Source organism: Ursus arctos, unplaced genomic scaffold (genome assembly GCF_023065955.2).
Source record: "Ursus arctos isolate Adak ecotype North America unplaced genomic scaffold, UrsArc2.0 scaffold_19, whole genome shotgun sequence".
NCBI classification, from domain to species: Eukaryota; Metazoa; Chordata; class Mammalia; order Carnivora; family Ursidae; genus Ursus; species Ursus arctos.
In genome coordinates this window covers 40,140,914-40,167,529 of record NW_026622863.1, presented here as the reverse complement: position 1 = coordinate 40,167,529, position 26,616 = coordinate 40,140,914, and the positions used below count along the sequence as shown (strand labels likewise).

Genomic DNA, 26,616 nt, shown 5'->3' with positions numbered 1-26,616 from the left:
ACCAGAAATCCTTTTCTTTTTGGTGATGTTTACATTTTATCGATTAAAACAGATTTTAGTGTAAGGGCACCCTATTTTGAATCCCAAAAGACCACGCTTTCTGATGCTGAGGATTAATGAAACTCTACCTTCCTAGACTATTTCAAAATTTGGTTTTAGTTATTGTTGTTCTAGGGCCAAGCAAGGCCTGACTCAGCCCTGAATATATCCCTGTGTTGGGATGATGGAATACCCAAATCTACTCCATCTCCCAACATGCCTTGTGATTTTCATGTTAAAACACACAGTGTCTCACCAAGTTCATTTTCTACTCAACCTCACTTAACAATCTGTCTTTCTCACATCCCTGGAGAGAAGAACAAATAAAACTGTCACATATACCACACTGTCAAACATTCCCAGGAATTCTAGCATTTATTTCTGACCAGTTTAAAAGTCTAGAGTGAATGAAATAGTCGATCTGGATTGGCTGTTTTTATTAGAAATTCCAAAGTCATTCAATCATTTCTTTTTCTGCAATATTTACTTTTACCTTAAACGTAACAGTTGGTTCCAAGTAGCCTCAACCTCGCTCTTTTGTTCATATGATAATTCCAGAGTTATTACATAATGACCTAACCAACAGACCAGAATGTGATATAGAGACCTAAATGTGTCTCTAGAGGAATAGAGAATGCAGTGGACCATGCCCAGGCTATGGAAAGTGCTCTGCAAAGATTAGATTACAGTATAAAAATGCAAAAAGCAAACTTACTGAAACTATGTGCAGTCTGACCTAAAAACCGATTACAGTGAGTGTTTAAATATTTAAAAATTTAAAAAACGGCAACTAACAAATGAAGAAAGATCTCTGTAGTCCGTATTAACCTAGAGCAAGCTGCCATACTATGTACAGGAGAGAGAACAAGGAAAGGAAAGAAAAGCTAACACGTGCCCGAGGGTGACTGAACCAACACCAAACACTAATTATTCATACAAGATTATATTCTGCCTCTGGACATGCTGCTGCTCTTGCCTGCTGGTGAAAAGATCAACAGAGACAGTTTCTGAACTCCTACTTCATGGGCTAAGCACTCTGGTGCACAAAATCTTTTATATCAGTAATACATAATCATTGCAAACAAATTAGGGGAAAAAAGATCAGCTAAATAAAAATTTACCAAATATCACTAAATAGATATACCACTGATTACATGTTTCCTATACAGCCTATATTTGTACCTGTAGATTAAAAAAAAAAACTAGATTATGTTTATATGTTCTGTTTTATAGCCTGCTTTCCAAAAGAAAATATATCAAGAATTTATTACTATGCCAACACACATAGGAAGTTTTATATTTTAGCTACATTGCTGTAAATCTTAGCATAACTAATTAGGATAATTATAAAATATCATTCAGGACATGAAAACGTGAAAGGCTACTCAAGGTAACTAAGTCCACATTAATTATGGTAAACAAAGGACTCTGCTCTTCTAGTAATTTTTCCATTGAAAATGCAAGTTTCCTCCATAAACAAGCAAAGTAATATTGTGGGTTTCTATAGGGCACAGATAAAATATATTTAAGTCACCTAGACAAGCCTATGGCCTGGGAGCCTATTAGAGTTGAGGAAATTCTTTTTGTTGATATGAGTGTATTTTTCATTAAAAGTTGTCACTTCTGGGATGCCTGGGTGGCTCAGTAGGTTAAGCGTCTGTCTTCGGCTCAGGTCATGATCCCAGGGTCCCGGGATCGAGTCCTGTGTCAGGCTCCCTGCTTAGCGGAGTGTCTGCTTCTCCCTCTGCCTCAGCCTCTCCCCCTGCTTGTGCTCTTTCTCTCTCAAATAAATAAATAAAATCTTTAAAAAAAAAAAGTTGTCACTTCAATCAAGAAGAAAATATTATCATTGGGACATCCGAGTGGTTAAGGCACTGGACTTAAGAAGAAAATACTAAACTATCTCGACTGGGGGCGCCTGGGTGGCTCCATTGGTTAGGCATCCGACTCTTGGTTTCCGCTCAGATCATGATCCTGGGGTCCTGGGATTGAGCCCTGCGTTGGGCTCTGCGCTTGAGAGTCTCTCTCCTTCTCCCTCTGCCCCTCTTGCTCACGCTGTCTCTCTCTCTAAAATAAATAAGTTAAAAAAAATAACTATCTCAATGGAAGAGATGATTAAAAAAACAGATGGGGAATTCACAAGTGGAAATCCACTCCATCAACATTATCTCCACCATACCACACTGAGGAGAAGCCTCTGCATCCCAGATGACATGGCAGTACATGCCTCACCTGGGATTCTTCACTGAGCTAGGATTCACCAAGCCCATCTGACTGACAGTCTTTGTTACTCATATGGTATTCCTACTGGTGAGAGCTGTGCCAAGTCTTGGGCTGAGGTGGGGAAGGGGGTCTTCCACCTCCTCCCAGCAGCATCTGAGACAGTGGGACCCCCCTCTTCTTCCTGAAACACTTGCTTCTCTTGGCTTCCAAGACACTGCACTTGGTCCATCTCTCCCTCATGCTCTGGCTGCTCCCTCAGCAGACTCCTGGGCTGCTTTTGAGTCATCTCCTCACCTCTAAATACTGTGGTGCCTTAGGGCTTACTCATCCTTGGATTTTCCCTCTGGTTCTCTAGTTATACTCACTTCCAGTTTTACAGCTTAAATACCATCTTTTGACTCAACTGTTCCCAAGTTCCTATCTCCTATCTGAACCTCAGCCTTGAACTCCCAATCTGTATATCTGACTATCTACTTGACACTGCCCCTGGGATGTCTAATAGGCACTGCAGACCTATTATTCCAACCTACTCTTGCCCCACCGCTCCCCATCTCAGTAAAGAGCATGACCAGGGGTCCAAGTACTCATGTGGTAAACCCTGGAGTCATTTTCACCCTTCCTTCTCTCTTTCATGCATGCACACACATGTTCCACAGTGCTACAGTCAAATAAAACTGCTAGAATATCAATCAGCTTTAAAAAGGAGGAAAACTCTGACACGTGCTACAATATGGATGAGCCTTAAAGACACAATGGTAAATGAAAGCAGCCGGTCACAAAAAGACAAATATTGTACCATCCCACTTACATGAGGTACCTAGAATAGGCAAATTCATCGAGACATAAGGTAGAAAGGTGGTTTCCTGGGGTTGGGGGGAGGGTGGGATGGAAGTTATTGTTTAACAGGAACAGGGTTTCAGTTTGGGAAGATGAGACGTTCTGGAGATGGATGGCGGTGAAGGTTGCACAACAGTGTGAATGTACCTAATGCCTCTGAGCCGTACACTTAAAAACAAGTCCAGCCGCTTCCAGTCACCGCCTCTGCTCGCAATCTGTTCCCAAGCTACGATCATCTCTTGCTGGGATTAACTACTATAATAGCCTCTTAACTGACCTTCCTGTTCCATTCAATTAGGATTAGGTATGTCTACATACAACAACAACAAACGCAGCGGCTTAAGCAAGAGTGATGTTTACTTCTTTCTGAGGTAAAAAATAAATCTAGGATTCGGCAGTGCAGAGCTGGGGTGGGGTCTCCCAGGTACCACGAGGAAACCAGGTCCCGTCTTTCTGCTCTGCATCCTCACCAGAGGCCGACATTCTTCAATTGCCTCACAGGACTAAAGGGCTAAATGGCCTTCGGCCATTCACCTGCATTCTAGAGAGCAGCAAACTGGGGCAGTAGACTCATCCCAAGCCTCTAGTTACATCTTCACAGACCAGAACTTATTCAAGCGACCCCTGGATGGTTAGGAAGGATGGAAATATCCTCCCTTTTCCGGGCACAATATGCCTGAAAACAAAACAAAACACAAACAAACCCAGAGTTTTGTTGCTAAGGAAGAAGGGGAGACTGGATTTTGGGAGGCAACTAGCAGCATCTCCTCTCTCCCCTAGAGTCTACTTTCCGCACAGGAAACAGATTATTATAAAACAGAGATCAGATTATCGCACTCCCCTGCTCAAAATCTCCCAATGGCTTTTCACCACAATCAGAAGAAAGTCCACAGTCTTCGTTCTGTCCTACAATCCCTACATGATCTGGCCCCCAACTATTCTCTGAACTTATTTCCTATCCTTCTCTCAGCTCTGGCCACCCCGCTTTCTTGCTGTTCCTCAGAAATTCTGAGCACAGCTCCTGTCTCAAGTCTTTTGCACAAGCCAGTTCCCACTACCTCAGGGTTTCTCAACATCAACACGACTGACATTTGGGGCCAGAGACATCACTGTTGTGGGGGGCTGTCCTATGCAGGGTCGTGGGTTGTCAGCAGCATTCCTGGTCTTTACTTATGAGATGTCAGCAGCACTGGTTGGAGGTGCAGTAACCAAAACCTCTCAGATCATATTGTTTTGAATACATTTTCAAATCTTTTTTGTTTTTTGTTTAAAGCAAAAAGCAGAGGGAGATCCCTTCCTTCTAGGGTGACTTCTGAGAGACCAAGAGCTGCAGAAGAGCACGAATGTGACAGCAGAGGGGAGCTTTGGAGGATCCACGCTTCTGCTGCAAGACTGAAATACAACCTGACGGGCTATAAGGAGAGAAATACCAAGATTCCACCTTCTCCAAATATATTTGAATTGAAAATCAGATCAACTGAAGAGCTTTGTGCTCCTGCAAACTTACGTCTTTCAGAATCTGGGGCCTGAGTCTGGTTACCTAATGTTCCATACTTCCTGCAGAAACACCATCCCACCATGGGTGTATATGTGTGGGATAGGAAGGATGGGATATTGGTCAGAAGCAGAGAGGGAAACTGAGGTCTTAGAAGATGGCAACAATTTGTCCCCCAAATATACAGTGAGTCAGTGAAACTCTGACTCCCTAGCACATAAATTCAAACCTGTTCCTTCAAATTATTCTGGGTCCTCTGGGGTAACAGTCAACTTCTTCTCAGTGAGTAAGACTCCTCTTACCCTACCCCTAGCATGGAAAAAAATGGGAGATGTCATTTTTATGACAATTGAAAATACTTCTAGACATTGCCAAGTGTCCTCTGAGGGAGAGCCCACCCTGACCCACTGGCGAATGAACCACTACTCTATCTGGAGCATCTTTGCCCCTGGAATTCATATGGTTATCCCTCTGATGGTCTTTGCTCAAATGTCCCATCCTTGGCCTTTCCTCTACCTCTCTCTTCCCCCTTCTTCTTTTTCTTCTTCATCTCTCTCCGCAGCACCCCCCACTACCTGACATTACCTTTGCATGTGCTTTTTTTTTTTTTTTTTTATGGTCTATTTTCCCACCTAGGAGCTAAGCTGGATAAGGGTAGGGTCTTTGTTTTGCTCTCCGTCGCATTCTCAGTGCCTGGAGCATAGTAGACAATCCCTCCTATGTATTTGTTGAAAGAAGAGAAGAAAGCAGTTGCTACTGTCCACATAAAAGTGCCAAGCCAAGGGGCACCTGGGTGGCTCAGCTGGTTGAGCTTCCGACTTTTGATTTCAGCTCAGGTCATGATCTTGGGGTCCTGGGATCAAGCCCTGCATTGGGCTCTGCACTCAGTGGGGAATCTGCTTGAGGATTCTCTCTCTCTCCCTCTGCCTCTCCCCCTGCTCACACACTCTCTCTCTCAAGTAAATAAATCAATCTTAAACAAACAACAAAAAAAGTGCCAAGCCAGGAGCAGCATGATAACTACAGGGCTGAGGGCAGGGCATCAAAAATGCCAGTATCTTTGTGCAAATGACATCTGATTCTTCCCCCAAAAACTCTTCCTGCTTTCTTTCCCTGGAGAGCTCTTCAGCAACCAGTCTGCCACAGACATCAGCCGTAAACTTTGAGATGACTTTGAGGGTGACATCACCAATAGGAATAGGGGAGATCACAACTATTGTGCAGAAAGGAAGTCTATAAACCATGCAAGGCTTTCCTGTAAGCAACACACTCATCCATGAATGAATAATCAGGTATAACATTTGTTATGGCTTGGAACTGTATGCTTATTCTTTCAAACTAAGAGCCAATACATAACTAATGGGTTTAGAGATATGTGTAAGGGAATAAAAGATGTATTTTCCCTATATGTTTCTGTGCGCGTATCTACTTGCTGCTACCTGCATAGATACATAAGACAATTGTAGTTGTATCTGGGACTGGCATGGAGTTGGAAGGGAGAGTCAGTATTTTTGGGGAAGTTGACTTAGGTCATTCAGAAATGTTTGAATTTTTTACCATTGGCACGTACGATGTATAAGAAAAACTAATTTGTTAAAATCAATAATCGACAGTGGTATAGCCAAAGCATTCCCATTAAAATAAGGACCAGGGCACCTGGGTGGCTCAGATGGTTAAGCATCCACCTTCAGCTCGGGTCATGATCCCAGGGTCCTGGGATCAAGTCCTGCATCAGGCTCCCTGTTCAGTGGGGAACCTGCTTCTCCCTCTGCTTCTGCCTCTCTCACTCTCTGTCTCTCGTGAATAAATAAATAAAATCTTAAAAAAAAAAAAGAAATTAAAAAAATAAAATAAAATGAGGACCAAAACAAAGATGCTCACTCTTAAAGCTGATTATTTAATATATTAAAACTTATTGTCCGGGCACCTGGGTGGCTCAGTCAGTTGAGCGGCTGGCTCTTGATTTCAGCTCAGGTCATGATCTCAGGCTCCTGAGACTGAGCCCCACCTGTGTTGGGATCCACGCTCTGCACTTAGCAGGGAGTCTGCTTCTCTCCTTCTCCCTCTCCCCCTGCCCCACCCCAGCTCGTGTGTACGTGCTCTCTCTCTCTCTCTCAAATAAATAAATAAATCTTAAAAAAATTATGGGGATGCCGGGTGGCTCAGGTCATGATCCCATGGTCCTGGGATCGAGTCCGGCATCTGGCTCCTTGCTCAGTGGGGAGCCTGCTTCTCTCTCTGCCTGGTGCTCCCCAACTTGTGCGCTCTCTCTCTCACAAATGAATAAATAAAATCTTTAAAAATTATGGTCGACACACAAGATATATAACTATTGAAAGGGAAGAGACATATGCAGATGGCATAACTACATATATCAAAAATCCCCAAGTAAACTAATTGAAACATCAGAATGATTGTATTCAGTCACGTGGAAGGAGACAAAAATCAATGGTGTCTCCATATTACAGAAAAAAAGCTTTAAAATATTATTTCATTCATTATAGCTACGAAATATAAATTACTTTAGAATTTTTTATTTTAAAGATTTTACTTATTTGTCAGAGAGAGAGAAAGAGCACAAGCAGGGGGAGCAGCAGAGGCAGAGGGAGAAGCAGACTCCCTGCTGAGCAAGGAGCCCAATGCTGGACTCGATCCCAGGACCCTGAGATCATGACCTGAGCTGAGGCAGATGCTTAACCGACTGAGCCACTCAGGTGCCCCATAAAAATCCCATATCATTCTCTATAAAATCTAAATTCTTACCAAGGCCTACCTGGTTCTCTGCTCTGCCCTAACCTCTTCAGGGCTGGGTAGGAAGTTCTGCGGTGGGGGGCTGGGTCCTGTCAGGGTGAGTGGAGTGTGAGAACACTGAACCAACAGTCAGGCTTGAGGCTATTTTTCACCTGCATCCCACAGCATCACACCTCATGTTTCAGTCTACACATTAATCTATCTTGCCCACAAGGCACAGAGCATTTTTTTTAAGATTTAATTTATTTATTTGAGAGAGAATGAGAGAAAGCTCAAGCAGGGAAGGGGCAGAGGGAGAGGGAGAAGCAGACTCCCTCCTGAGAAGGGAGCCAGATTTGGGGCTCGATCCCAGGACCCCGAGATCATGACCTGAGCTGAAGGCAAATGCTTAACCAACTGAGCCACCCAGGCACGCCCAGCCTAAAGCACTTTTGACTGTTCTCATTCATCTCTGCCAGCTCACAGCCAGCTCCTGTGTATTTTCTCCAGGAGGGTGCGTGGTAGCAGCCAGGTGAAGAGGAAAGCAGACCAGGGGACTGAGGCCTTCTCCAGGGGCTGGTGAGGCCTCAGGAGGGGTCCTGGAGTAAGCCCGAACTCAACGAGGGTTCCTCCACATCTATTTCTACTTGCCTGGCTCTGGATATGTCAGCGTTAGCTAGAGGGCCAGGAAATGCATTCTCACAGAAGAATGGACATGGCAAGCGAGCCCCTGTGCTCAAAGATCGCACTGGCCTGAGGCATTGGAGGGGCAAGGACACAAGCCCTGTCTGTGCTGGTCCCAGGATTGTAGGCAAATGTCATTTTACATACCTTCAGAATCCTGATTTGTAAAAATGGGGGAGGCTGCCAAAACAGGCTGCTCTCCATTCCTGTGAGATCTCACAAGCTGACCAGTAACCATAAACATTTAGAATAAAGAATAATTCAGGAAAGCCAGTTCTATGTAAAATTATACTCCACGAGCTCTTTTGTTTCTGTCTCCTTTTAATTCACCCACCAAATCTAGTATTTCCCTTATGTTCACTCAAACCTTTTTAGCAACTATGAAATTTTAAATCGTATCCTCCTAAAAAAAAGCAACATTGCCATTTTAGTCACCAAAATTAGGAGCACACCTTGACTTCTACCTGCTCTTGGGGTCCTGCCAAGGGGATGGGTGGATTCTCTGTTCTCATTTTCTCCCTTGATTCACTTTTATTTTCTTCATTTTTCTGAAAAGTACCTGCTTTTCATCACAACAACTGACTCAATAATACTCCCTGTGATATTGTGATTTATAGCAAGAAATATCTATTTTGGTCTTTTTCCAACGTTCCCGGCACAGAGCTCCTAAAACCCTTGGAATTTTCTCTGTGATAAGAAAGATAAAGTGTATTTTGTTATTCATAACAAGCCTCTCTAAACCAAACCTGAGTTTATGTTAATGAGGTGACTTTTGAAGAGCCCCTAAGAGTGGGGGCTGGTTGTCAGGGGAACCAACCACTGATTAGAGGTTTGGAACTTTCAGCCCTACTACCCCTTTGGGGACGGGAGAGGTTAGGGGGTCGAATCAATCACCAATGGACAATGACTGAATCAATCGCAGCCACATAATGAAGCCTCAAGAAAGCCCAAAGGATAGGAGGTTCAGAGAGCTTCTGGATGGGTAAACACGTGGAGGTGCCAGGACGGTGGTTTATCTAGAGGGCACAGAAGCTGCCGCCCCTTCCCATATACCTGGCCCTATTCATCGTCTTTCACCTGGCTGTTTCTGAGTTATATCCTTTTATAATTTAGTAAGTAAAATGTTACTTCTGAGTTCTGTGAGCTGCTCTAGCAAATTAACGGAACCCATGTTGGGTCGTGAGAACCTCTGCTTTACTGCCAGTTGGTAAGAAGCATGGGTAATAACACCCTGGGCCTTGCCACTGGTGTCTAAAGGGGAGGAGGCCACTCCTGTGGGACTTGGCCCTTAAACTGTGGGGTCTGATGCTAGTGTCAAAACTGACCCAGGGGTGCCTGGGTGGCTCAGCCGTTAGGCGTCTGCCTGCCGCTCAGCTCATGATCCTACGACCCTGGGATGGAGACCCGCATCTGGCTCCCTGCTCAGCGGGAGCCTGCTTCTCCCTCTCACTCCCCTTGCTTGTGTTCCCTCTCTCGCTGTCTCTGTCAAATAAATAAATAAAATCTTAAAAACAAAAAACAAAAAACTGACCCAGAACTGCCTGGCGTGGGAAAACCGCCCCCCCCCACATTTGGTGATCAGAAGTGCCAGAAAGGAACTATTCTGTGAGTAGATAGGAAAGAGAAGAGTCGTTCTAAACACTCCCCTTTCTTTTTCTTTTTTTTTTTTTAATTTATTTATTTATTTTTTAATGATTTTTTATTATATTATGTTAGTCACCATACAGTACATCCCCGGTTTCCGATGTAAGGCTCGATGATTCATTAGTTGTGTATAACACCCAGTGCACCATGCAATACGTGCCCTCCTTACTACCCATCACCGGTCTATCCCATTCCCCCACCCCCCTCCCCTCTGAAGTCCTCAGTTTGTTTCTCATAGTCCATAGTCTCTCATGTTTCATTCCCCCTTCTGATTACCCCCCCCTTTCTTTATCCCTTTCTTCCCCTACTGATCATCCTAGTTCTTATGTTCCATAGATGAGAGAAATCATATGATAGTTGTCTTTCTCTGCTTGACTTATTTCACTTAGCATTATCTCCTCCAGTGCTGTCCATGTTGTAGCAAATGTTGAGAACTCGTTCCTTCTGATAGCTGAGTAATATTCCATTGTATATATGGACCACAACTTCTTAATCCAGTCATCTGTTGAAGGGCATCTCGGCTCCTTCCACGATTTAGCTATTGTGGACATTGCTGCTATGAACATTGGGGTGCATATGGCCCTTCTCTTCACTACGTCTGTATCTTTGGGGTAAATACCCAGTAGTGCAATGGCTGGATCATAGGGTAGCTCAATTTTTAACTTTTTAAGGGACCTCCACACTGTTTTCCAGAGTGGCTGTACCAACTTGCATTCCCACCAACAATGTAGGAGGGATCCCCTTTCTCCACATCCTCTCCAGCAATTGTTGTTTCTTGCCTTGTCTATTTTTGCCATTCTAACTGGCGTAAGGTGGTATCTCAGTGTGGTTTTGATTTGAATTTCCTTGATGGCTAATGATTTTGAACATTTTTTCATGTGTCTGTTAGCCATTTGTATGTCTTCATTGGAAAAGTGTCTGTTCATATCTTCTGCCCATTTTTTGATTTGTTTATTTGTTTCTCGTGTATTGAGTTTGAGAAGTTCTTTGTAGATCTTGGATACCAGTCCTTTATCTGTAGTGTCATTTGCAAATATATTCTCCCATTCCGTGGGCTGCCTCTTAGTTTTTCTGACTGTTTCCTTGGATGTGCAGAAACTTTTAATCTTGATGAAGTCCCATAAATTCATTTTATCTTTTGTTTCTCTTGCCTTTGGGGATGTGTCATGAAAAAAGTTGCTTTGGCCGATGTCGTAGAGGTTGTTGCCTATGTTCTCCTCTAGAATTTTGATGGATTCCTGTCTCACATTGAGGTCTTTCATCCATTTGGAGTTTATTTTTGTGTATGGTGTGAGATAGTGGTCAAGTTTCATTCTTTTGCATGTAGCTGTCCAATTTTCCCAGCACCATTTATTGAAGAGACTGTCTTTTTCCCACCGGATGTTTTTTCCTGCTTTATCAAATATTAGTTGCCCAAAGAGCCGAGGGTCCATTTCTGGGCTCTCTATTCTGTTCCATTGGTCTATGTGTCTGTTTTTGTGCCAGTACCATGCTGTCTTTGTGATCACAGCTTTGTAGTACAGCTCGAAATCCGGCATTGTGATGCCCCCAGCTTTGTTTTTCCTTTTCAACAGCTCCTTGGAGATTCGGGGCCTTTTCTGTTTCCATACAAATTTAAGGACTGTTTGTTCCAGTTCTTTGAAAAATGTCCTTGGTATTTTGATCGGGATAGCATTGAAAGTGTAGATTGCTCTGGGTAGCATGGACATTTTAACTATGTTTATTCTTCCGATCCATGAGCATGGAATATCTTTCCATCTTTTTATGTCTTCCTCAATGTCTTTCAAGAGTGATTTATAGTTTCTAGAATATAGGTCCTTTACATCTCTGGTTAAGTTAATTCCAAGGTAAGGTATGGTTTTTGGTGCTATTGTAAATGGGATGGATTCCCTAATTTCTCTTTCTTCGGTCTCGTTATTCGTGTATAGAAATGCAACTGATTTCTGAGCATTTATTTTGTATCCCGCCACGTTACTGAATTGCTCTATAACTTCTAATAATTTGGGAGTGGCTTCTTTTGGGTTTTCCATATAGAGTATCATGTCATCTGCAAAGAGAGACATTTTGACTTCTTCTTTGCCAATTTGAATACCTTTGATCCCTTTTTGTCGTCTGATTGCTGTTGCAAGGACTTCTAGTACTATGTTGAATAATAGTGGCGAGAGTGGGCATCCTTGTCGAGTTCCTGATCTTAAGGGAAAGGCTTCCAGCTTTTCTCCATTGAGAATAATATTTGCAGTAGGCTTTTCATAGATGGCTTTTATGAGATTGAGAAATGTACCTTCTATTCCTACACTCTGAAGGGTTTTAATCAGGAAAGGATGCTGTATTTTGTCAAATGCTTTTTCGGCATCGATTGAGAGGATCATATGGTTCCTGAGTCTTTTCTTGTTGATATGATGTATCACGCTGATTGATTTGCGAATATTGAACCACGCTTGCATCCCAGGTATGAATCCCACTTGATCGTGATGGATAATCCTTTTAATGTACTGTTGGATTCTATTAGCAAGTATCTTGTTGAGGATTTTGGCGTCCATATTCATTAGGGAAATCGGTCTGTAATTCTCCTTTTTGAGGGGGTCTTTGCCTGGTTTGGGGATCAAGGTAATATTGGCCTCATAGAATGAGTTTGGTAGCTTTCCTTCTGTTTCTATTTTTTGAAATAGCTTTAGGAGAATAGGTATTATTTCTTCTTTGAATGTTTGGTAGAATTCCCCAGGAAAACCGTCCGGGCCTGGAGTTTTGTTATTTGGAAGGTTGTTTATCACTGACTCAATTTCTTCATAATTAATTGGCCTGTTTAAGGAATCAATTTCTTCCGGTTTCAATCTTGGTAGTTTATAGGTTTCCAGGAAGGATTCCGTCTCTTCCAGATTGCTTAGTTTATTGGCATATAGCTGTTGATAAAAATTTCTAATAATCCTTCCAATTTCAATGGTGCTCGTCGTGACCTCTCCTTTTTCATTCATAATTTTAATAATCTGGGTCCTTTCTCTTTTCTTTTGGATAAGTCTTGCCAGTGGTCTGTCAATTTTATTGATTCTCTCAAAGAACCAGCTTCTAGTCCTGTTGATCTGCTCTACTGTACTTCTGGTTTCTGCTTGATTGATTTCAGCTCTAATTTTGGTCAACTGCTTCCTCGTGCGTGGATTAGGCCTGTCCCTCTGTTGCTGTTCCAGCTTCTTGAGGTGAGAATATAAAAACTGCATTTTAGATTTTTCTATTCTTTTGAGTGAGGCTTGGATGGCTATGTATTTCCCCCTTAGGACTGCCTTTGCAGTATCCCATAGGTTTTGGACTGTTGTATTTTCATTCTCATTGGTCTCCATAAATTGTTTAATTTGATTTTTGATTTCCTGGTTTATCGAGTCATTCTTGAGCAGTATGGCTCTTAGTCTCCATGTGTTTGAGTTTCTTCCAAATTTTTCCTTGTGGTTGAGTTCCAATTTCAGAGCGTTGTGGTCTGAGAATATGCAGGGGATAATTTCAATCTTTTGGTATCGGTTGAGACCTGTTTTGTGTCCCAGAACATGGTCTATTCTTGAGAATGTTCCATGGGCATTAGAATAGAATGAGTATTCTTTGGTTCTGGGGTGTAGTGTTCTATATATATCTATGAGGTCCAACTCGTCGAGTATGGCATTCAAAGCCTTTGATTCTTTGCTTAGTTTTTGCCAGGGTGTTCTGTCTATTTCTGATAGTGGAGTGTTGAGGTCCCCTACTATTAATGTATTTTCATTTATATGTCTCTTTATTCTGGATAAGAGTTGGCTTGTGTATCTTGCTGCTCCCCTGTTGGGGGCATATATATTTATAATTGTCATATCCACTTGTTGAATACTTCCCTTAAGAATAATATAGTGCCCTTCTGCGTCTCTAACTATAGTCTGTAGTTTAAAATCCAATTTATCTGATATGAGAATTGCTACCCCAGCTTTCTTTTGAGGACCATTTGCGTGAAAGATGGTACTCCATCCCCTTACTCTCAGTCTGAATGCATCTTTGGGTTTGAAATGAGTCTCTTGTAGACAGCAAATGGATGGGTCATTTCTTTTTATCCAATCTGCAACCCTGTGGCGCTTTATGGGATGGTTCAAACCATTTACATTAAGACTGATTACTGAGAGATATGATTTTAATGTTGCCATGTTGCCAGTAAAGTCTTTGTTTGTATTGGCTGTGACTTTCTGTTCTGTATCACTCTTGGGGCCTTTTTACTTTTATAGAACCCCCCGTAATATCTCCTGTAGGGCTGGTTTCGTAGTTACAAAATTGGTTAGTGACTGGCAATTCTGAAATGTCTTTATTTTTCCATCAATTCTGAATGACAGCCTTGCTGGATAAAGGATCCTTGGCTGCATGTTTTTCTCTGAAAGAGCTTTAAATATGCTCCCCCAACCCTTTCTCTCATTCCAGGTCTGTGTAGACAGGTCTGACGTAATTCTGATGCTTTTGCCTTGGTACGTGAGAAATTTCTTTGCCCTGGCCGCTTTCAATACTGTATCCTTGCATCTAATATTTGCGAAATGCACTATGACGTGACGTGGCGTAGGTTTGTCGTGGTTGAGCTTGGGAGGGGTCCTCTCTGCCTCTTGGACACGAATGTTTGTTTCCCTTGCTAGATTAGGGAAGTTTTCAGCTATAATTTGTTCAAATATCTCTTCTAGACCTCTGTTTTTCTCCACCCCCTCGGGGATGCCGATGATTCTAACATTGGATCGTTTCATTGAGTCAGTAATCTCCCGTAACCTACATTCGTGGGCGTGGATTTTTTTAAGACCATCTTCTATTTTCATTTTTTCCTCTATTAACCCATCCTCCAATTCACTAACCCTTTCCTCTGCTTCTGCGACCCTGGCTGTCAGAGCCTCTAGTTTTGCCTGCATTTGGCTCATAGAATTTTTAATTTCTGTCAGATTCGCTCTCATTTCTGTCCTTAGGGATTCTATATTCTCAGTAACCTTTTCGTTTATACTTTTTTCAATTCTACTCATCATTTTGACCATCGTTACTCTGAATTCCATTTCTGATAATTTGGTTACATCCATATCCATTATTTCTGTGGCAGAGGCCACAGTCTCACTGTCTTTTCTTTGCTGGGGGGGGCTTCTCCTTCTTGTCATTCTGATGAAGAGAGGTTGCGGGGTTTCCAGAGCCCAAATTATTGACTGGGTCCCAGGCCGTGCCCCTTGTTTTATAGGGATCTTAGGGATGTGGGCTTCTTCTTTAAAGATTTTATTTATTTATTTATGTGGCAGCCAACCAGCGAGAGAGGGAACAGAAGCAGGGGAGTGGGAGAGGAAGAAGCAGGCTCCCAGCGGAGGAGCCCGATGAGGGACTCCTTTCCGGAACGCCGGGATCACGCCCTAAGCCGAAGGCAGGCGCTCAATGACTGCTCCACCCCGGCGCCTCGGGTTGTGGGCTTCTTGATTTTTCAGCCTGCCTTCTGGGGGAGGGGCCTGCCGCGCCGATACTCAGGCAGCCCTGTTTGGGTAGAGTCTCCGCGTCCCCTGCGAGGGGGGATGGGGATGGGCACTCTCTGAGCCGGTATTTCCAGGCTTTTGTTCTCTGGCGGCTTTCCCTGGCGGTTTGCTGTGCCTCCTCTGAGAGTCAGAGCAGCAGCGGCCAAATTTCAGCCTCTGTCACAGAACAGAAGGATTGCGGCCCGTTCTCTACTAATGTTCTGGCCACTTTAACTCTGTTTCTGTTGGTGCTGCTCAACCCTGCAGCGTCCCGGGATGTGCGCCCCACACCCGGCGTCCCAGCCCTCACTTCCAGGGCCGGCGCGTCTCTGTCCTTTGTGTTTCTAATGCCGCCAGCCGCCAGCCGCCCCGCGCGCGCTCCCGGATCTCCCGGTCTCAGTCTGGATCCAGTGAGCGCACCGGGATTCCGGGGTTCCGCGAGATGCCTGGTGGCGCGCGCACCCGGCTCACGGTCTCAGTCTGCTGTTTTGCCGGTGCCGACCGTGAGCCCCGCCCGCTCTCCCGTGCAAGTGGCTACCGCTTCCCGGTGCCCAAACATGGCGGCTCCCTCCCCCTTCCGTTTATCTTCCAATATCTGTGCACAGTTTCATGGCTCCCCGCTTCGTACCTCAATACTCAGCGCTGGAGATGTTCATTTGTAGAGATCCAGATGCGTCTTCCTGCGTCTCCGGCTGGTTCCGTGGTTGTTTAGGCTGGTCTGGTACCTATCCAGCTCGACTCGGAGGACCGGCTGAAAACGGTGTCTCCTACTCCTCCGCCATCTTAACTCTACTCCCCTAAACACTCCCCTTTCTGTTACGAGACCACTTCATATGCACAAATCCTCCAGAGAACGGAATCATTTACAGGCTATTCCTGATACACTACTCCTAACGTAAGTTCCTCGCTCCCTTTTTTAAACTTGGGCAATATCCAAACAAACACAAAAGAAGAGTATAATAAACCCTCAGAAACCCATCAAAAAGCTTCATTAATCACCAATATTTTGTCATTTTTTTTTTTCACCCTTTCCCCCAACACCACCTTTTATTGCTGGAATGTTTTGAAGCAAATCCCAATCAACCAAGACCCAGTACATGTTCAAACATCCCAAATAATCTTTAAAAATGTATTTTTTTTGTTTGTCTCTTTGAATCTCAAACCCCAAAATGCTCATTTTATTTGGTTGTCATATCTCTTTTATTTTTATTTATATATAAATATATATAATTATAAAATTATAAATTATAAATATATATGTATATATATTTAAAATATTTATTTTTTAAGTAATCTCTACATCCAACATGGGGCTCGAACTTACAACCCTGAGATCGAATCACATGCTCTTCTGACTGAGCCAGCCAGGTGTCCCTGGTTGTCGTATCTCTAAACTCTGTTTTTAGATGCCTTCTACCTTTTTTTTTCATGCTACTTGACTTTGTTAAACAAATGAGGTCAACTGCCTATAGAATATGCTACATTCTGATTTGTCTAATGGCTTCCTTGTCGTATTATATAATTTGCTCCACCACAGCCCACAGTTTATGTAGACTGTGAATTTGTTCTAGAGGATTGATGAGATTGTTTCAGGTGCCCTCCCACCCTGTGGAGAGGGGAGAAATGCCAGAATCTACTATGGGGGTACTGTGCGGTTCTTAGGATTCATGATCAACTAACTGGCTGTCTCATTTTCAGTGATGCTGAGGTGGACCAATGGATTTAGGTGGGAAAGGCCTGATCTTTCCCTTATGAAGTTCCCCAATGACCTTTTATCAACTGGTTTTATCCTCCACTGTTGACCACTTGCCTGAGTCAGTTAATTCATAATGGTGTGCAAAATGGTGATTTTCCTAATTGTATCATTCCTTTTACACAGAAGAATATGGAGATTCTTCTAAACAGAAGAAACTTCCCCCATCCATTGGGGCTATTTGGTTACCCTGAAAAACCGATGTACTGGAGAAGCAGGAAATTTGCTTAATTCCTTATTTTTCTTTTAATTAGCAATTTTCAGAATAATGAGGTGGTTGCACAGTGTGTCTTGGCCAATCAAAATCAAAGGATCCGGTGCCTCCAGAGTGGCAGATGCCCTCTGGCCCCAGTGGCTTCCACCCACACAGAGTGGGCTGGGCAGACAGACAGTAAATCTAATTGTTCCACAATGAAGTTTACAAAATCACTCAAATTCCAACTGCTTAAATTAATTATAGGTTCTTCTAAAGGCTAAAATCTGAAGACAATTTAGATAATAGAAGACGCACCTCAATAAAAGAATAAGCCAAAAAGAGTGGCTAGAAATTAGTAACAGCCTGAAAACTAGAACTATATAAGCTTTTTAAGAAGTGAACTTCAGTTTCTGATTAATAGCAGCAATCTGGATTTTCATTTGGCACATACGGTTAGGAAATATTTACTCCACAATCTGTTATGGAAGATCTACTAGTCAAAACAAGAAAGGAAAGAAAGAAGTAACACTGAATTTTACCTTTAGGCAAAAAAAAAAAAAAAAAAAAAAAGGAACATGCAAATTTAATTCCATTCAGGTTAATGAAAATCGTATTTTGAAACCAGTCCCTAATATTTTCCATTACTGTTGCTCTACAGTATTTTTGGCATATATCTACCCAAAATAGATTATGATTTGGTTCTTATGAATTAAGGGTCTTAAGAGTCAGTGCTCCCAAATGAATTATTTCAAACAGATTCAGGGGTAATCACACAGTACACAAAAGACATTTGTCAGTGCATCAAACCGAAAGCCAAGGTTCAATTACATAAAGATTTGATTTAAAGTCTGCCTGCCCATTTACAAGGTGATGATCCTTGGAAAGCCACTGAAATTGCCAGAAGATGTAAAATACAGTCCCCTTAAAGAACTACAACTCCTAGGATCCCTACAGCTGCCTTGGGCTTCTGGAATGCACAGCACCTGCCCAGAGGGCCACACCCTCCCAACACTGAGGCCCCAGTGTGAGACCAGAGCCCTGGAGCAGTTAAGCTGCGAAGGAGGCCAGGGGAGAAGGGACAACACTGCTCACTTACTGCACAAAGATCCGCCCTCCATCTTCCCTTCAAAGGCTGACCTCATGACCTTTCCGACCCCGAGCCTAGTACTCTTCCTTTTGCTGTTTCAGCCACGATAGGTCCTCTCTGCTCTCCACACACTCGGGTTCATCCTGCCTCAGAAACTACACAGTAGCTGTTCCCTCTGCCCGGAATCCTCTGTTCCTGGTTATCAACAGGGTTTATTCCTTCACCTCCTTCAAGTCTTTATTCAAAAAAAGAAACAAGAAGCCCCAGATGGAGTCACCTGTGCTAAGCTCCACATCAGCAAACCAAGATTTAATTCTTAACCTAACTGCAATTTCAGTCTCTCCCAGGAATGAAACCTATAACCTGGCAATCTGGAATGACCTAGGGAGGTAATCCACTGGAGAGACCCCTTCTGTCTCCTATACGAAGGTGGCCTTGACCGAACCAATCCACTCTGCTCGAAACTTTCTTTTCCTGCTCCCTTCTGCCTATAAAAGCCTTTTATTCTGTACAGCTCTTTGGAGCTCCTTTCTGTCTGCTAGATGGGATGCCGCCCGACTCATGAATAGTTGAATAGAGCCAATAAAATCTTTAAAATTTACTCAGCTGAATTTTATTTTTTAACAACTCAGATGTCACCTTAGTGATGCCTTGGTGAACCCTCTTATCTAAGATTGCAGTCTCTTTTATCTACCTGAAGGGAGGAATGTCTATCTTGTTCACTACTGTATTTTTGGTGCCTGGAACAGTACCTGGTACAATGAAGTGTGCAATAAATACCTGTGGAATGAAGGCATGAATCACAAGTCGATCTGATTCTTTTACTTACATTTCCACTGAAAAAAGAATTTCATTTAAGACAAGTGACAGATGCTTGTATAGAGAGGTGGACATGTGTGACTTTCTAATAAATAGAAAACCATGTTACAGGGCTGTCTATACTGCTTTAATACGAACTACATGGTTTAATTGCAAAGGGTAACAGATTTCTCTGACAAATGATACTGAGGCAGATAAAATGTAAGAGAAATTAGCCACGCAATTCAGCTAGCCTGGCATTTTACAGGAACACTGGAATTAACACAATCCTAACGACCACCAGTGGAGATGCTCCTAGACTCAGAGAGCAGAGAAATAGCAGGTCCCATTACGTCTACTTCCAGAAAATGTGTGGGTGAGATATCCAAAGCTTTGTATAAAGAACAAATTCAGTATGGGAAACCACAGTTTTCCTGAATTCACATTCTGGCTGGACAGACAGTTTGAGACTTATACAAAGGAATTCCTATGAAGCACTTAATTGTGATCACATTTCCTATTTTGACAAAATCCCCGTTCATATACAATGTAAACTATGTATTTTCTTTTTAAAAAAAGATTTGTTTATATGACAGCGAGCAAGCAAGTGCATGAGTGGGAGGGGCAGAGGGAGAGTGAGAGAGAATCTCCAGCAGACCCCGTCCTCAGAGTGGAGTCCGACGCAGGGTTCAATCCCAGGACCCTGAGATCATGACCTGAGCAGAAACCAAGACTCAGATGCTTCACCAATGGCACTACCCAGGTGCCCCTATTTTCTATAAATCTAGAGCAAAAATCCTACCTAAACTGTCACCTGGCTTATCCAAAGGGTATTGGGTACTGCAAGTGTATTTGCTGGATACCCCACCCCCATCCCAATGTCCCATTCTAGGCACAAGGCAAACAGCAATGACGACTGGTATAAGAGGTCCCCTTGGGCTTTTACGATGAAAAGGCCCTGGCAGTTGCTACCTAAGGCGGGTAATACTGCCGCTGCCTTACAAGGGAGGCACCTACTTCAAGAACCAGGAAAGAAATGAGCAGAGCAAATGTTCTGGGGGTGCCAACTTTTTCCACCTAAAAGGGTTTCAGTTAGAAAAATAACTTGCTGGGGTGCCTGGGTGGCTCAGTCGGTTAGACATGTGACTCTTGATTTCAGCTGAGGTCATGATCTCAGGGTGGTGAGATTGGGCCCTGCCTCAGGCTCTGCACTCAGCATGGAGTCTCCTTGAGATTCTCTCCTCCTTCTGCCCCTCCACATCCTCACACCACCTCGCACTAGCGTGCTCTCGCTTAAAAAATAAATAAATAACTTGCCCAACATTTCTCTCTGATGTTGGGTTTGTACATAATTGTGTTCTGCACTTCAGAGAAGGGCTCGTAGCACCTTTCAAGCCATGTTGGAAGCAATAAGAATGATGATGGCAACTAACCTGGTACAGCCTTTCAGACACTAACCACGTCAGATTATCACAAGAACTCTGGACGGTGGGTGGCAATTCCAATTTATTTATTTTTATTTTTATTTAATTTTATTTCTTAAAGATTTTTTTAAAAGTAATCTCTACATGGGGCTCGAAGGATCCCCAGATCCCCAATTCCAAGATCAAGAGTCTCAAGCTCTTCCAACTGAAACAGCCAGAAGCCCTAATAATTCCATTTTATATATGGGCAAAGTGAGGCTTAGAGATGTTGGGAGATTTGCTCAAGGCCATACAGATGGTAAGAAGCAGAGTCATTTTCTAAACCCAGATCTTCTGACTCCATGCCCCATAACAGTGTCATAGGCGCCCGTTACCTAGTGAAACATCATGGTCACAGCTCATCTCTCTGAGAGTGAGATTTTAACAGTGAGACTGTGAGGGTGAAGCAGCAGGGTAAGGGGCAAAGTCACTGACAAGTACAGACAAGACAAGACCCATGTACACCCTGCCTGCCCCAGAGCACAGAGTGAGCAAATGAAGTTCCTAAAGATAGGCACCAGGATCAATGAGCATATCCCAAACCTGGCTGTAAGTAAGGGAACATGAGAAGCATCTTTGGCCTCCCTTCAGGGGTGGGCCAGCGGGATCAGTACTTTCTCTTAGGTTTAAAATGGTCAAGCATTCGAGGGGCACTTGGTGGCTCGGTTAAGCGTCTGCCATAGGCTGGGGGTTGAGCCCTGTGTCGGGCTCCCTGCTGAGCAGGGGGTCTGCTTCTCCCTCTCCCTCTGTCCCTCCCCTCTGCTCCTGCTCTCTTTCTCTTTCTCTCCCTAATAAATAAATAATATCTTAAAAAAAAAAAAAAAGGGTCAAGCATTTGAACACAGAGTTCAGGGTTTTCCACACTTACATCCCGGACTAAGCTCCTCAGCAGAGGTCCTTACCTAGGCGGTCAAGTTCAGCATTGTTAGGCCCCAGGGATGAATGTTAAAGAGCCTCTCAGGGTCCTTCTGATAAAACCCTAAAATGACCAACACGAAAAAACCCAAATGCCCATCTGAACTGGTGAATATTCTGAGAGTGAGACCCTTATTGGCCCAGGGCAGCACATAAGTTCCAGAAACAACAAATACTACTCTGTGGAAAAGGCAAAATGTTAAGTCTGCAGGCCTACAGTTGGCAATCACATTTTAGAATTTACTTATAAGTCAGCTGTTTGAAATTCAGAAAACACCCATAGATTCTAAAACCCATCAATAGCACTGAATTTCCAGTCTAGCCTCCAAAGCCTGTTTAGCTTATTATGTACAAAAACACAGTAGTATTCCAGCTATCCTAATCACATTTCAATGGGAAAAGCCAAGTCAAAATTCCAAACCACAATGATTAGAAATATTCTCCTTCTCAGCTCAAGTAGTCCATGCTGGTCTCAAGAAAGCAGAAGGGCCAAGAGAGGTGCAACTTCAGCCCAGTGGCTTCCTAAACCCCCAGTCCTCAGGGTTGGTTCATCCTGCTCTAGGGGTCCTGACCTGGGGAATGAGGGCACTTGCTAGGCAGGGCTGGAGTGCAAACAGCCATGCATGTCTAGCTCTGTCTCCGCCAGCACCTGGAGGCATGGCCTGAAAAAGAGCTTAATGATGTTCAGGTTAAAATAAAAGCATTTGGCCTTATTTTTCAAACCACTCTTGCCTGAAATTTTAAATAAAGCTAAAAATGCTGATGTCACGACAGGACGAGAGCTGTAACAGGCTGGGTCTAAGACGGTAGAACCCTTTCTGAGAGGGCAGAGTCCCTAACTGCTCTCTCGCCACATCTCTGCAAAGCAGCGAGCAGGCACACTGGTGGTTGAACAACGTGGTCCTTTCTATAAAACAAACAAAAGCTAAAGCTGTCCATTTGTGCATGCGCACATATGTATCCAGACAGCAGTCTGGGATGGCACACGCTGGCCAGCTAACAGCGGCCACTTCTGGGAAACAGAACAGGATGGGAGAGTAAATCAGCAGTTTTGGAAAAGAGAACAGGATGGGAGAGTAAGTCAGCAGTTTTACGTTTCACCCTTTGAATTTCCTTTGAGAAGTACATTTTTAAAAAAAAGTGCTTTATGTATGCTTTACGTGTGTAACTCAAAAAATACTTTAAACTATGACAAGCCATTTTAAAAATACTTCAAAACGGTTATTTCCCTAAATATAAAATGTGATCATAGAAATAATCAGAAATTTAAAATATACCTGGATTAGATTAAAAATAGAATGACCCAAGGAGGCTATTATACATTTATTCCAGCAGGTTCAGTAAACGACAGCCCCTGGGCCAAATCCAGGTCAACAGACAGGTACACAGGTAAGACTGATTTTTCCATTTTTAAAGGGTTATTTAAAAAAAAAAAAGAAGAAGAAGATGTGACAGAGACCACATGTGGTCCACAATTCCTAGAATCTACTATTTTTTTCTATACAGAAAAAATCTGATGATCCCCAATTTACACCAATAATACTGTGTCTTTTCAAGTACAGTTCTTTCCTTTCTTCCTTTCCTTCCTTTCTTCTTTTTAGTAGGCTTTGTGCCCAACGTGGGGCTTGAACTCATGACCTTGGGATGGAGAACTGCATGTTCTAGTGATTGAGCCAACCACATGCCCCTCAAATATAGTTCTGAATTCTCTTGGAAATGCCTTCAAAATCACTTTTCAACACGATAAAAATTAGACATATTACTTAGTAGCCTACCTTTTTCCTGCCTAAGCCCACAGCAGTATAAATTAGCTTGTTTAGCTACCCCAGCCATCAGAATTGGCTCAAAAATGTGATTTCCTAAAATCAAATTCAGCCCCAGCATGGAAAAGGGACATTCTCTCTCCTAGCATCCAAGAATCTAATCTCTAATGTGCTGCTAAAATGTGCAAGGACTCAAGACGTCAAACCCAGAAGAACTCTCTGAGCAGATAACAATAATTTTTAAAATGTATCAGTTACACTAGTAACACTAATCTGGCAGATCAGTTGAATAAATGATTTCCTAAATGAAGGAAGGAAAAAGGTCATCTTTATTCTGAATGAAATCTGTATTCCAATCTTACATTCTAATCTAGAGCCCTTAAAGAGGGAGGATATTTCATTTTGATTATCAAAGACCCTAAGAAATATATTGAGCAAGAATCAAACACATTCAAATGGGAACAACTATGAATGTAGAACTAGCAAAATAATTTATCCTGAACATGTATGAACTTTCTACATTAACCCAATGGTTCTATAGAATGACACTCACAAATAAAGTTCATAATCATATTTAGAAATCTCAGTCCCCACTAGGTACTTTTAGCAGGATGTTATCCGGAAATTTTCAACTTCAAAATGTAAAGAACATAAAATACAGGCTGATTTGCTTGTTTGTCTCACAGTCTTTGAACCTACTTAATTAGAAATAAAAGCAATTCTGCACCAATTTTTTACAAGGACGGAGTATCAACAGAAAGAAGATGGAGATCAACATTGTGGTAATTTGGGAAAACACGAAGATGACAATCTCACTTACCTCTGGGACGCATTTTCCTACCCAAGTATGACAGAGAAGATACTCTACCTCAATGTCCTGGAGGCTGAATTCCTTCTGGTCTGTAAAGTTTGCAGCCCCGGCACTGAGTTCCATCAGCATCTTGGCGATCTCGGGCTTTATGGCTGATGTCAGCCGACTGGCTGCTTCCATGACGTGCTCCTGCACATCTTTAAGCTGCATGGCAGCCTTGGAGTAGTGAGAGTTCCTGAACACAGTGCTGAAGAGATCTGTGAGGAAGGTGCTGGCCCGGCAGAAGACGTTGAGGGCATCCAGGTACTTGGAGATACCCTGCTGGATGTCAGCGATGGGAGTGGAGTGGGGCATGGCATGGTGGCAGCTGCCTGCAGCGGTCAGACTGCCCAGGGGGGCCGCGGTGGCCGTCGACGCCAGGGGAGCACTCAGCGCTCGGCCCAGCTCAGGCATCGGGTACTGCTGGTGCTGCTGTACCTTCTGCTTGGACCCGCCAAGCAGGAAGCGCCGCTTGTAGTCCATTTTACTGTCCTGGGCGCTGCAGCAATACATGCGGGAGGGGGAGCTGTCCCAGTGACCGTGGGCGGGTCAGGGTTCTGATTCTTCTTTTTCCCCCCGAAACTGTAGCTAGGTATAAAAATAGTGGAGTTCTGCAAATCTAAGTTTTGCAAAAGGCATTTCCATGAGGCAGGTGACCATGTGATCCAACGTCGATGGGAGAACAACAGGTTTATATAATTAATATTTCAGGGTAGGTGGGATCTCTGACAAAAAAATAAAAGTGTGTCCAAAATGCTGTATAAGAACTGTTAGCATTCCACTCTCTTAATAGAAAGATATGTTTGCGGAGAAAAATGTTTAGCTATCATTGCGTTGCAAGAATATTTTGAGATTTGTATTTACAATGGCAGAAAAATAACTTAACTTTAAAAAATGTAATATAATGTAATATCATGTATCTTCAATATACCAGAAAAATTAGACCCCCAAAACCCACAAGCTGATCAACAGCGATTTAAAAAGCAGTACAGTTACTTCACACTAAGTCCTTAGGAAGGAAGATCAAACCGCTGCGGAAGTTTGACAGAGCCCGCCTGCCAAATCCATTCACCTGCAAATCTTATTCTCAATGTGAAAGTTTCCAAATTTCCTTTAATATTTTCTGAAAACAAGTGTTTTTCTAAAAAATGGCATTTGTTATTATAAGTCTTCTCCTTTCCTTCTGTTTGCTGAGGTAGCAGTTTCCTTGTAACAGTAATAAGAGGTGCTTCCAAGACTGGGTTGGCCCTCAATTGTAAAGTCTGAAGCAAGAATGCACAGATGTATTTGTAAGGCCTCTAAGTCATTTCCTGTGAGGGGGGAAAATAAGATAAAGTTAGGAAAGTTACAGGATGATGAGCAATTCCGAAACATTAACTCCTGAAATGCTATAATCCACAAAGGCGGGCTTGAAGTAAGAAATCATATGTAATGTTACCAAAGCAGGTGCGACAGTGAGAATTTATGACATTATGACGACTAGAAAATTCCTCAAGTCGTACAAAAATAGTGCAACCAAAAAAGTTTGATTCCACACCAACCGCTCCAAAGCTGAGGCTGATAGGGCCTGGACTTGTGTTTGTGTTCGGTCTGCCCTTGATTCCTCCTCAAAGAACTCATAAATGCACAAGAGAATCAGGAAAGTACCCAGAACGTGGGGAGGGCTGTCAACAACTACAGCACCCCAAGATGTTAAGGGAGACTGGAAAAGAGAGGGAGAGAACGGGAAGGTTGTGATAAAGCAAATGTTACTTTGAGGTAGGCCTTGGCCATAGGATAGGTTTTCACAAGTGCAAAAGGGATGGGTGGGTCTCACCAGGTCAAAGAACCACCACAGACAGCAAGGCCTTGAAGCAGCATGGCATGGGGTCTGCTCAGGATTCCCAGCTCGGCCAAAGTGCAGCGCACGGACAGAGCCTGGAATGGTGAGCAGCTGACAGGAGGTCTGCAGGCAGGATTCTTCTCCCCCTCACACGGATGTTCAAAGAGAAGCCTGGCAGGGTATGCCCGTTCTTACACCCGGGGGTAGCTCCTATAGAACCCCTGACTCTGGGGGCGCCTGGGTGGCTCAGTCGTTAAGCGTCTGCCTTCGGCTCAGGGCATGATCCCGGCGTTCGGGGATTGAGTCCCACATCGGGCTCCTCCGCTGGGAGCCTTCTTCTTCTTCTCCCACTCCCCTGCTGTGTTCCTTCTCTCACTGGCTGTCTCTCTGTCACATAAATAAATAAAATCTTAAAAAAAAAAAAAATAAAGGACCCCTGACTCTGGATAGGTTCAAAGGGCAATGTCTGGACATCTCCGGTTATAAATGTTTCTGATACCTTCAACAGTGGAGTAGTGGGATTCTTCTCACAGAGCTACTGTTGGGGTTCCCATTTGCCTGAACTCTCTGCTCTCCCAAACATAACATGAAATCAAGTCTATTTTACTGAGTGTTAATATTTAGTCTACATTGAACTTCAAACCACGTGATATCTGGATGTAGTTTGGCCTACGTTTTGATAACTAAGTTTTCTTTCTTTCCATCTCCCTTTTTGGTTGATTAAAAAAAAAGTCACACTTTGTCACTCATCATGGCCAACTACCATGCCTCTACAATCGCACGAGGAACCCAGGAAGGTAGAGGGGTTAAAAGAGCAAGAGAGAAGAGATACAAACACATACTCTAAAAGTG

At 43.2% G+C, this 26,616-nt stretch overlaps 1 protein-coding gene across 11 annotated transcripts in view; it reads right to left on the bottom strand.

Moving 5' to 3' along the window:
- GARRE1 (granule associated Rac and RHOG effector 1) overlaps positions 1-26,616 on the bottom strand; it is an 85,134-nt gene that overhangs the window by 30,009 nt on the left and 28,509 nt on the right. For 6 of the 11 annotated variants that reach the window (XM_057314332.1, XM_057314328.1, XM_057314330.1 and 3 more), the window contains one exon: positions 505-25,252. In XM_057314332.1, the coding sequence (XP_057170315.1) occupies positions 9,976-13,803 (3,828 nt within the window). In that variant the 5' untranslated portion in view covers positions 13,804-25,252 and the 3' untranslated portion in view covers positions 505-9,975. Of the gene's footprint in view, positions 1-504; positions 25,253-26,616 lie in introns of those variants that run through there. The other 5 variants (XM_026484306.4, XM_057314336.1, XM_057314335.1 and 2 more) reach the window with 1 other exon arrangement.